The 12,797-nt window shown below is 44.9% G+C and overlaps 1 protein-coding gene across 1 annotated transcript in view; it reads left to right on the top strand.

Moving 5' to 3' along the window:
• The first annotated feature begins 687 nt into the window (after positions 1-687).
• RSPO3 (R-spondin 3) overlaps positions 688-12,797 on the top strand; it is a 77,035-nt gene continuing 64,925 nt past the window's right edge. The window contains exon 1 of the mRNA XM_060030536.2: positions 688-1,231. Within this exon, the coding sequence (XP_059886519.1) occupies positions 1,135-1,231 (97 nt within the window). The 5' untranslated portion in view covers positions 688-1,134. The remainder of the gene's footprint in view (positions 1,232-12,797) is intronic.

Raw genomic sequence — 12,797 nt, 5'->3', positions numbered from 1 at the left:
AGGAGTCCGCAGCCAGAAACCCTGCAGCGATCTGCCAAGGGGGCGAGAAGCGAGTTGCCCTGGGTCAGTGGTTGCGCGCCGGCGCCGGGAGTGGAGGCGCAAGGGAGCCGGGACGCAGGCCCCCGGGAGCGGGGTGCGCCCAGCCTGAGGCGGTTGAGACCGGCCGGAGTCGGGGGCGGGGAGGGGGGCGTCCCGCGGCCGCTGGACCGTCCACCTCCACGGTCCCAGCCCGAGCGCGCCTGCCTCTCCCTGCGACCGCGACCGTTCTGAAGAGGGGCTCTTCTGGGCACGCTGTGCCTCCCCCCACTCCCTCCGGCTCCCGTTCTCCCGCCTTCTTTGCAGTGTCCAGAGATGCTCCGCCGCAGACCCGGGACCCTTTAGGCGCCTCTTCCCGTCCCTCTGCCAAATCGCGACGCCTGTACTTTTCCAGCTCCCTCTTTCCCTCTTGAAATTGAAAGTTATTGAGGTCGCTCAGGGTTGTTGCTCCAGCAGTTTCCTTCCCCGCCCCCGAGCTCCCCCCGCCCCCAGCAGCCATCCCCCTCCCCTCCCCCCTCCCTCGCCCCGTCCCTCCCTCCCTCCCTCCCACCCACCCTCTCGCCCTCCCTCCACCACTGGAGCGGCTCCTGCTCGCGAACAGCAGAAGCAGCTCGGGGTCTCTCCGCCGCCCCTTGGCCATGGCCGCGGTGCTGACGGCGCCCGCTCCCCTCCGCTCCCGGGGCCCCAGCCGCTGCCGCAGCAACCTCTAAGCCCAAGGGGCCGCCACCGTCGCCACCGCCCACCCGGATCCCGCCCGCGGCCGCCGCCGCCGCGCACCATGCTACCTGCGGCCGCCCTGGCGAGGCCGCTCGCTGCTTCTGGAACCCTCACTTGCGGCACTGACAGCCACCGTACAGGAGCCCCCGCAGCTCAGGGCTCGGACAGTTTGAAAGTACAGTAGTTGGTTTCCCTGACCACCCGACCCGCTTCGTTTGCCATCCCAGCTCGCCTATCGGATCTGAGTGGAGGAGTCCGCTGCTTGGATTCTCTCTTGCTCTCCATATACGCCTAACACCTACGTGTATTTCTAAAACATTCAATATTAATTAACAATCAAAAGAAAAAGGAGAAAAGGAAGGGAAATATTACTGGGTTACTATGCACTTGCGACTAATTTCTTGTTTTTTTATCATTTTGAACTTTTTGGAATACATCGGCAGCCAAAACGCCTCCCGGGGAAGGCGCCAGCGAAGAAGTAAGTGCAGGCTTTTTTACGCATTTGCTCCCTCCCGCCGCGTTCACCTGTCGGGTCGCTTTGCCTGTCCTGAGTCGGCTCCCAGAGGCAGCGGTCCTCCCACCCAGCACCCCACGCCTCGAGAGGAGGTAACCGTTTAGGCTCCTGTGTTGGCGTCTTTCACGCCTTCCTCTCCGCGCCCCTCTCTTCCCCCGCAACCTTCTGGGTGCCAGAGTCCGGTGGACCCGGCGCTAAGGTGGCTCCCGCACCCTCATAATTTCAGGTTCGCGGAAAAGTTCGGCCCTTCGTTAGACTAGCTCGAGGGATTTGTGCTTTCCCCCCGAGACGTGGACGGGTGTCTCGAGCCCCCAGGCATCACGGACTCCCGGCCGGCTGGATGCCCCTGACCACTGAGTTCCCGCCGGGGAAGGCGCGGCCGCGGCGCCCGCTCACCTTGCGTCGCCGCCTTGCTTGGGGAGACCTCGCAGGGTCCTCCCGCGGCGCTGGGGTCGCGAGGAACTCTCCCGCCCCTCGAGAAATGGCGAGCGAGCGCCTGCGCGGCCGCTATACCCCCAGCCACGCACGAGTGGAACCGAAGGGCGCGCGGGGCGCTCGGGGTTCGCGTGCCTGCGCGCTTAAGGAGACGCTCTGCGTCCCAGTACGACGGATGTGAGGGCTGCCGAACCGGCCGCTGGGAGCTGGAGGTGCCAGGTTTCCAGTTACAATCTTGCCTGTCACGCGTGAGCGCTTTTACCGTCTCAGGCCCTTTAAAGTGGGTCCCCTGGGGCAAACACACACTGAGGGTGGGGTTCCCCTAAAGACTCAGGCTCGCCTCCTCGCTGCCCCTTTTCCCGATTCCAGTTACTTGGAAGGTTGGCTTGTGAAGACTTCCTAGGACAGTGCCCTAGTTGGTATGAAACGGGCACCGCCCCCCCACCAGGGCACCCTCAACCCGGGTTGGTCTGTTTCAAGGTGGCGTCTTCCACAGATGAGGAGACAGACCCGAGAAAGGCACCTCTCACTGCCCCTGCGTAGCCCAGCGCGCTGGCCGCTCCGCTCCGGCGTATTTGCAGGCGTGGGGAGTTCCTTCGCAGATAGAGCCGAGGGCGACCCTGGCTCCAACGTGGGGGGCGCTGGCGGGGACTGGGAGGGAGAAAACTTCCCGGGGCGCAGAGAGCGATGCTATTGCTTTGACCAACTCGGACCTCCGCCGCCCAGGAGCCAATGACGCTTGGCGGCGCCCGGTCCCGTGCGCAGAGCCACCTCGGATCGCTGGCCCGCGAAGCCCCTGGGGGCAAGCTCGGGTACAGCGCAAAGGACACAGCACATTTTTGTGTGAGATGGAGATTTTAGTAATCGCTTCTCCGCCACTGTTTGTGCCCTGCTTCTGGACGTGAGGGACCGCTGAAAGCTCCCTTTGTGCCGCTTGCCTAGGGCAGACAAGGTTTGATTCACCTGAAAATTGCCTCTAAGAAACGCTGTACCAAAGCGCCAGGGGCTCCCGCCCGGCCTCAGCGCCTCTAGGATCGTGTAGCCGGGGGGCAGGAGGGCCTAATTTAAGCACGTCGGGGGCATCCGATTTATTATGTTTGGCCTCTGGATGGTTGTATTCTTCGAAACTCCTCCACTCACCCTTTCACTCGAGACTTGCGGCCGCCTCCCAAAAGAAGTGGCTTGGAGCTCGAGTCTTGCCCTCGTTTCTGGCGGTCCCCAGGTCCCCTTCTCGCAGAGTCCGGCCAGGGGAACTGAATCGCAGGTCGGTGAGGAGAGAGAGGGATGCTGGGCACAAGCGCAGCCTCCTGCTTTCCATCCCTCTTCCAGCCAGTGCCCACCCGGCGCCCATGGCCCACACCCTCCTTCACCCCACTGAGGACCCCAGGGCCAGGAGCCACACAATCGCAGGGCAGGGACGGGGTCCTGAGTGTCAGAGTGGTCTCCGATTCCAGTTTAGGGGCCCCTGTTTCTGATGGAAGACACCGGAAAGAAAGCTGGCCATCCATTCGTTCTCACTTCCCCCCAGCAAGGACAGCGTGCAGGAAGCTGCCCAGTGGTGCGGCCCCAAGTCTTCTGGGAGCAGAGGGGGGATGGAGCACCCTTAGGCTCCGATTAGAGAGGATTTACAGAGTCCAAAGGCGAGCTGCTTTTTGATCTGCCTTAATCTTCTCAAGGCCAAGTCAAAGGCGCCCTCTTGTTGAGTAGTGGGGATGAGAAAGGGAGTGGGTGGAATTGTGTTGAAATTCCGATTGTTCTGTGGGTGTGGGGCCGGGAGAGAGCTCCCCTAGCAGGGGATGCTCCTTGCTCCTTCACACTTGAGTCTGCCTTTGCTCCTGGGGTTTGCTGATGCAATCCTGGGAGAGGGGCGACCCCTTGCGTTCTCCGAGGAGACAGAGGAGACTCTTGGCAGGTGCAGCATGGGGTTTGTTGTTGTTGTTTGTTTGTTCGTTTTTTCTAGAATGGGGAAGGAGTAGAGGGTAAGGTCCAGAAAATCAAGGTCAAACTGCAGGTGTACAAACTCGTTTCTTTGGAAATCTCTGAAAAAAACTTTTTCTCAAATAGGGACTGGGAAAAAGTTGTTTAAATGAAAAATAAGATAGTAGTCAAAGGTATTCTAGAAAGAAACGGTCTTTCCTATTTTTGCTTCAAGAGACAATTAAGGTATTTAACCTTTTGGCCTATAGTTAAATAGCTTCACTCTCCTAAACTTTTAAATCTTAACTAATGATAGAAATTTGGGGTGTAAGAACTATTTTTCAGAGTTTTTAAAGTGGGCTCTTGAATGTTTTGGTAGAAAAGTTTCTTGCAAAAACACATTCATTTGCAGTGTTAGATATTATCAATTCTAAGGAACCATGGCTTATCCGCAGATAAAGCACATAAAGCTATCTATATCAGTAATCTCCTGTTTCCCTCAAGGAACTGCTATACCATTTATCTCTACTTTGTTGCAAACTAGTGATCCTGTTTCCTCTTATAGAAAAAATAACATTTTAAACAGGAATTTTGTACTTTAAAAAAATATCTGTTATGTTACGGATGAATAAATACTCAATAACTTTTTTACCTGCTTGGATTCATATACAGCTCCTAGAGTTGACTCAGTTGAATTTACTCAAGATAAAAATGAAATGCAATCCTTATTCAAAAATCCTGAGCAAGAAATGTTTTCAGAGGATGTTAAATAAAGAATCCTGAACGAGTTTTAAACTCACTTCCAGCTCAGCCTTTGCTGCTTGGTACAGTCAGCTTCTGAATTCTAGCTTATCTGCTAATAAAAGTAAAGGTTATATGTGCCGTAATAACCGCAGTACCTTTCAATTGCACCACACTTTCACTTGAGTTATTCACTTGGGTCCCTAAATAGCCACTTGAAGTTTGGAGGCAGGTATTAATATCCCCATTTTACAGAGAAAGAACCCAAAAAACAGAGGCTAAGTAACCTATACAAAGCCATACAGCTACTAAGTGGAACTTATCTCCTGCCGTTTATGCTATATGTTGGCCCATGTCAGAGAGAAGATGTCAGGCGTGTTAAATAATAAATCTGATGGTCTCAAAACCATCATTTATCCTATGTTTGTAGAATAAGCTGTTCTAATTGACTGGAAATTTTTGAACTGATATTTATATGTATCATACATTAATGACCAATGTCAAAGAGTTAAATACCTGATAATGATCATGAAGCTTGCTAAATATAATATTATTTAGTTATTAAGAAGACATTGTAGGATCATATTATGCCAGAAGACTATTGTGAGAAACATCAAATGCCATTGTAGTACCCTTTTAATTTAATGCCGTCTATTAATTGGTTTTTAAATGCTTAGATTCCAGATAGATCCAACTTTTGAAAAGCCATTGTAGGCATAATAATTACCAAGCACTCACTGCACAATCTATAAAACTTTTAAAAATCTTTCATAAAGATGTTTGAAATAAAGGAGTAAGAACATAAGAGAAATCATTTTAATGGTGATAAAATGAAAACCGATTTATTGGAATACAGTGGCCATTGCTCATGATACCATTTTGGATGTTAAGCCATTCTTTGAGATTCTGATACACTCTTTTTTTAAAAAAATTTATTTTGTTTATTTATTTTTGGCTGCATTGGGTCTTTGCTGCTGTGCATGGGCTTTCTCTAGTGTGGCGAGCGTGGGCTACTCTTCGTTGTGGTGCGCGGGCTTCTCATCACAGTGGCTTCTCTTGTTGCGGAGCACGGGCTCTAGACGCGCGGGCTCAGTAGTTGTGGCTTGAGGGCTCTAGAGCGCAGGTTCAGTAGTTGTGGTGCATGGGCTTAGCTGCTCCGTGGCATGTGGGATCTTCCCGGAGCAGGGGTGGAACCTGTGATCCCTGCATTGGCAGGCGGACTCTCAACCACTGTGCCACCAGGGAAGCCCCTGATACACTCTTACACAGCTAACCTGGAAAATAATAGGTTAACTACAAGACAGAAAAATCTTTCATTCTATTATGCATTTTGTCATATTAATTTTGAATGGAAGTGTATAGTGTGGATATTGGCTACAACGCAGTTTTTCACCTGTCTACTTTTGTCACCAGTCTACCTTGTTTTTGAGTGAAACACTGTTTAATAGATGAAGATATGAGTAAAATTTGCTAGAGAAAGTATATTCTGCAACATATTATGTGATATCTGTATGAATCCAAGTCCCAAATTCAAACTCTTAGGCATTGATGGTAACATCTAAATATAAACAAAAGACACTTATTTTTGTGAATTCTAATTTAATCATCATTACACTATCAAAATGGTTTCTTAAAATATCTCTTTGTTATACTATTTTAATTCTTTATTACTTCAATAAAAGGATTTTATTAAAAACATTAAGAATGATAATTTTTGAATATTGTCTTTTTAGTCCCAAGTTATTCTATGTAAAGTAATTGAGAATATAATAATCATAAAATTGATTTAATGGCATTACTTCAATTTTTTTTTTTTTTTTTTGTGTTACGCGGGCCTCTCACTGTTGTGGCCTCTCCCGTTGCGGAGCACAGGCTCCGGACTCGCAGGCTCAGCGGCCATGGCTCACGGGCCCAGCCGCTCCGCGGCATGTGAGATCTTCCCGGACCGGGGCACGAACCCGTGTCCCCTGCATCGGCAGGCAGACTCTCAACCACTGTGCCACCAGGGAAGCCCTACTTCAATATTTTTAAGCATGAAACATGAACGGTATTTTAACTTGCAAGTAGATAAGTTTTGTTGAATCATTTCTCCATTAAATATTTCCTGGAACTTAATATTCTACAAATTAGGTCCCCAGAAAGTGATGAATGGGAAATTACAGCATGTAGTTAAATTTGATTTTCAAGTTATTATGGGGAAACTCTTGCCACACTACTACAAAACAACTTTATTAGTCATCTGATCATTTTAGTCTATTTTAATCTGGACAGAGATCTCCAGATTGCTACTGAGTATCTCAAATATTTTCTAGTTAAATGGTTAATCTTTTTTAAAAAATGCAATAGTTCTTTTGAATTTTATAAATTATTGATAGAATACTGTGTGTTGTCAGAAACCTTTGTAGAGTTAAGACCACATGATCTCTTTGCAATTATAAGAATGAACTATCAAAAAATAAAACTATTCCACATACAGCAATTTTCTAAATCGTCTTTCCCCCCTTTATCTCTATCCAAATGTTTCATTTTGGACGTTGTCCTAACCTCTCTTCCCACTTCCTCACTATTCACTCTCCCCAGCCCCCAAAACATCCTTTTCCAAGCAGTGAATTCTTGAAATGCCATCAGAGTGGGTATTATGTTTCATGAAATGTAAGAATCAACTTTGGTTACCATTAGGAAAACATCATTCAGTTTTGAGACCATGGTAAGGATCATGTAAGACAGTGTGTTGAAATTATATGTTTTACTTGGTTAAGACTATTTCTTCTCTGAACTGTGCATCATACACTGGCATTCTTCTGAGAATGATCATTTGAAAAATTGTCGCATCATAAGTTATATAGATATTTTTTGCCTTGCTTTTGATTTTGAGGAAAAACGTGGGTTGCTTTCTTGATTGTGAATTTTTTCTTAAGGTTTAAAATTATTTGATTATCTTAAAATTTACCATTTGTTGGCCAACCTAGTAAGTTTGAAACGCTTTGCAGTTATACCTTAACAAAACATATAAAGTATAAAATACACATCTGTAAAAGACGCTGCCCATTTTTTCTATTTGTTTAATTCTGTCCATCAGATCTTTCCATTCAGGACTATTACTAGCATTACGACTAAAGTACTTAACCCAGCAATGATGAAAAGAATGGAATGTTCCATTCTCAAGGATTGTCGGGGTTCTGAGGATGCCATTGAGTGCTAAGAAATCCAATTTTCTGCTCCAAAGATGTTTCAACAACATGCAGCTTTTAGGCAAAATACCTGAATTCTTTTTACATATAAAAAGTTTGAATAATTTCAAAAACTCATTAAAAAAAAACATGGCTGCAGGTGCCTCTTCGCTGATAATATTTCTGCCTTATTTATATTCTTGGCGAGGTAACTAGGTAACTGGGTAACCTAGGTAACTAGGTCTAGTTACCATCTGCTGTCACTAAAACTGTTCTGGAAGTTTTTAGGGAAAATTCAATGGTACTGAAGGAGATGATTGCCCAATTAAATACATATTTAATGGCCTTTAACTGCTTTTATGCTTTATGCCTTATGCAAGTATCTAACCCAGTCTTCAAAATACTACCTTATTCGGTTTCCATCTGACCTTTAAGAATTTGATGGATAGCAGCAAAGATCATAAATTCATGGTACAGACTGAGACCTAAGAAGTCATTGAAGGAGAATTCCCAGTGTATGTTGAGAAAAGTAGGCTAAGAAGTAGAAGACCTGGGTTCTACGTCTAGCACTGCTAGTAATATCTGAATAACCCAGACAAGTCCCTTTACCACACTAAGCTGCAGTTCCTCATCTGTGAAATGAGGTGGTTGGTTAAAAATTTAGATCTAAGCAATTCTTATAGGTTCTTCAACTTTTAATCTTTTGGTATAAGAACATGAACCAGGAGTAGCGAGTTAGTTCTTCTAAACTTAGTTGTTTTATTCAACCAAGTTTAGTGGATGAAGATTAAGAATACAAACAGGGACTTCCCTGGTGGTCCAGTGGTGAAGAATCCACCTTCCAATGCAGGGGATGCCAGTTCAATCCCTGGTCGGGGAACTAAGATCCCACATGCCGCAGGGCAACTAAGCCCTCAGTCCGCAGCTAGAGAAGCCCGCGCGCCACAGTGAAGAGCCCGCGTGCAGCAATGAAAGACCCCATGTGCAGCAAATAAGACACGATGCAGCCATTAAATAAATAAATAAAGAGTCAGAGGAGGAAAGAGGTCATCTTAAAAAAAAAAGAATACAAACAAATATAAGTATTCACTTATTATAAGTAAATCCATCATATAAAGATTAATAAGTAACTTATCAACATAGAGACTGAATTAATTATGATATTCCTCACCCATCACAATATCTAGTGCCTGAAAACCATAGCCATAGCGTCAATCCACATACTCCATTTTTGGCAAGGCCGTTTTGTCCTTGGGCTTAGAGTCACAGGGAGCTGGTTTGGAATCCCAGCTAGAGAGATGCATCATGACAGGATTTTAGAAGTGGCCCTGTAATGGGATGGAAGCGGCAATTACAAAGGCCCAGGTTTAAGCTTATAAGACCCTGTGCTATGACAGTGACTGACTGAGCACGAGAGGACACAAAGAGGAAGAGAGCCATATTTGGCACTAAACTTTGGCTTATAAGGACTCAAGTTTGGGTGAAAAACAATTATCTCTATCTTTTTGATTAGAGATGATCAAAAAGAACAGGAAAGTAAGACAAGCAGATTTGTTAGGAAACTTATTTTCCTTTTGCTCTGCCTTTGAGGGCCAGCAGGGCATTTAGTAACACTGAATCAAAGTTGCAGAGAGATTCCGGAGCTGAAAATAGCATTTTTGAGTTACTCCCATAGAAGGGATAGTTGAATACATGAGATAAAAATCTGGCAGTGTCTTGTTTATTGTTATTAAAATGTTTGCTGTGCTGACATTGAGACTCACTCTTACTGGTAGTATCAAAATAAGATGAATTACATTAAGGTACTTTGTCTATAGAATCGAATGTATCATTTTCAACTGTGGTTTCTCATGTTTATAGCCCTTTTTGTGCTACGTAAGAAAATGGTCACTGGTATCAGGAGCGGTAATTTTACGTTGCCAAGTCTTCCACTTGAAGATCATACTTGGAAGTCTCATCACCTGTGGAACGATATTCCTTTCCCACAGGATCTTAGGAGACCTGAAAAACTTTATAGTAAGGAAAGATTAGTTTCCTTAAGGTGTAAAAATGATTTTTTATATCATTCCACTTGGATCTAGCATCTACTCATAGCATTCTACTTTCAAGCAGATTTCTCAACAAAGTGTGCTCTCTTAAAATAAGAAATTCTCGGGCTTCCCTGGTGGCACAGTGGTTGAGAGTCCTCCTGCCGATGCAGAGGACGCGGGTTCGTGCCCCGGTCTGGGGGGATCCCACATGCCGCAGAGCAGCTGGGCCCGTGAGCCATGGCCGCTGAGCCTGCGCGTCCAGAGCCTGTGCTCCGCGGCAGAGGAGGCCACAGCAGTGAGAGGCCCACATACCGCAAAAAAAAAAAGAAAAGAAAAGAAATTCTCAGGATGGAATGAAACTTGAAGGAATTCAGTCCATCTATATGATACGTGAACTACTTCTGCAACATCCCCACCGAGTAATTGTCTAGCCTCAGTAACAACCAGGTTCCACGCCCTCACTTGCTGCTTCTAGACAAGTTGGGTCTTCCGAATCAGGAAGCAGGTTATATTTTCTAGTGGTCTGTTCTCCTACTTCTCTTCTGAGCACTTGGCTGGGGCATGGGATTACATTTAGTTACCTTAAAACCTCTTTCTAAAATGAATACACAATAATTCAATGCACTATATTCACTCCCAAAAATTGTCCTTAGAAAACTAGCTGGTAAGCATATTTATAATTATACCCCAATACAAAGAACATTCCTGAGAGTAAGTGGTAAAGCAGCCCCCATTTTATAACCACATAATACAAACCACCACCACACAATATAAAATAACAGAATTTGTGAAATGCTTATTTTAGAACACTGTTTTCTTAACATATGCTTGATAAGCTGGTAAGAAAAAGTGCCCCTAGTTTCTCATTGTTCTCAATGGTACCCTCATACAATGGGACCTCACATATGTGAACACACAGTCATCTCGACAAAAGCTGTCATATAAGAAGAGACGGTATCAGCCACATTTAGATGAAAAGAAAGAGGTACCATAGTTCTCAGAACCACTGTTATAGTCACATACATTCTATCTTAATATGCATTTATATTTATATGTTAAAGTGAGTATTGTGATAATGATTATTGTTTAAATAACTGCCATGTTTTAGTCACCTGTGAGTGCCAGACTCTGTCCTTGATGTTTTTGCAAATATTATCTCAATTAGTCCTTCCACTTACCTTGTAAGGCAGGTGCCAGTAGTCCCATATCAGTCGCCTGAGGTCATTCAACAAAGATATGGTGGACCTGGGATCCCAGCCGAGGACTGACGCCAAAGCCCATATCCTTCCTTGATTTTTTCATGTCACTTCAACTATTGGGATTGGTACTTGAAGCAATCATGGGAGTGTTTTCTCAAACGCTACCCCACTTTTTCTTTCCTTTACTCTCTGCTCATTATCTCTTCCTCCTCATTTAACAAACCACAAGTCTTCTTCAAACATTTACTCTAGAGGTTGCTTCTGGTATTCTAATACTCCTTCCCACATCTCTTTCTTTTCTCTGTCCTTTTTCCTCTTTCCGTAAACCTGCCTTATTGATGGTTTTTAAACATAGAAAGTTGCTGATTTTATTTTTCATTAGAAGCAATAGAGTAGCACAGTTTATATGAAATAATCTAAGATTATTCTTCCCATCTATGGTGCATAATACCAAGAGAAGACTAACTAAGGCATGAGAATGTGGGCAAAGTCTATAATTTTGCAGTTAAATATCAAAATCCTTCTCTGTAATTTATAACCACAATAGATATTTCACTGGCTAGTTTTTGCTGTCCAGAAAAGTTATCTTTATGGTACTTCATAAAATCTCTTATTTATATTACTTTTACTATGAGCATTAACAGTAACCTCCACTCTGAATTCTTGCTTTATGGGCCTTGGTACAGTGATTTTTCAACCCTGATTTCCAGTTAGAATCACCTCGGGATCTTAAAAAAACAAAGCCAGACTCTATCTTAGACCAAATGAAGCAATCTCTGGGAATGGGGCCTGGAATTCTGCATTTTCAAAAGTAGTCCTGGTGATTCTAAGGTACAGCCAAGACTGAGAAGTACCATTGGACCCTTAATTCAAGGATAACTCTTACAGCTAAGCAACTGTTGAAAACAATGCCAGTTTCATGAGAGTTCGACAAAAAAAATAGGCTTGTGTGGAGTATGATAAGAGATGAGATATGTGTCGTTTGAACAGATAGTAGTTTAAAATATAAAGCAGTCTGATAGCCCCAGATTGTTTATCAGTTGAGTACTGCTTAACTTGTGGCACTGACTGGTGCAGACAAGACCATCTGATTGAGAATCGTCTCAGCCAGAGGGTCTAAGAAGACATAGCAGAGAGCACACAGTAGAACATGATGGTGAGTTTAACAGCTACTGCTGCTGTTCTCACAGATAAGACCCCTGCTGCTAGGAGAGGTGCGATCAGGAGGGAGGGTGCTTGCGCTGAACTATACCAGGGGTTAGGGAGGCAGCGAATAGAAGATGAGGTATCAGCCATACCCCCAATTTTTTTTCAAAGCTACATAATCATAAACAACTGTTTTCATGTCTTACCAGATGACTGTGCCCTAGAGTCCTCTTTGTTTTCAGGAAAAATGAAATGGTTAGAAAATGGCTTCTAATAAGAAATAAACATCCTTTTCTTTTATGGTTTCTACAGTTACTGACCAACTTTATATTGACTACTGGTGATCAGTAAAACTACTATAAATAGCATAGTTGTAACTCTATCTTAATGGGTTAAGTTCTGCAGTAGGTTGTTTATTCTTGAACTTACTGTTCTTACTTCTCTCCTAATGTGTTCTTCTTTAAGTGGTTATCTTCATTAAATCTTGTTTGTTATTCCTTTCTAGTCCATGAACGATGTTCAAACCTTGCCATAAACCAGGGAAAGCTCCATGTAAAAGTGAGGTGGAAGTCTGGGCTTCCTGTCAGACTTAATTCTGTTTGTTAAGGGGGCTCCTTGGGAGAATTTGGGTTCCAGTGAGTCACTAGGCCAAAGCCCAATAACCACAATTGCCAAAAGTAATTAGACTGAGGAAAGCCAGGCTTCTGGAGAGGAGGGTCATCACAGCACACTTGAGCCATTGCTCCGTGGTCAGACCTAGTTAGTTGTCCCTAGGGATTGGGAGCAATCATGAGTTACAGAGAGCAGGAAACCCACCAGAAAACAATGCTTTTCCACCAATTTTTTTTTTCCTCAATAGGTTATTCATCCTAAGCATGCAAGAGATGGGAAT

Source organism: Delphinus delphis, chromosome 14 (genome assembly GCF_949987515.2).
Source record: "Delphinus delphis chromosome 14, mDelDel1.2, whole genome shotgun sequence".
NCBI classification, from domain to species: domain Eukaryota; kingdom Metazoa; phylum Chordata; class Mammalia; order Artiodactyla; family Delphinidae; genus Delphinus; species Delphinus delphis.
The sequence above is the reverse complement of the archived record's forward strand: the minus strand, read 5'-3'. Positions and strand labels throughout refer to the sequence as shown.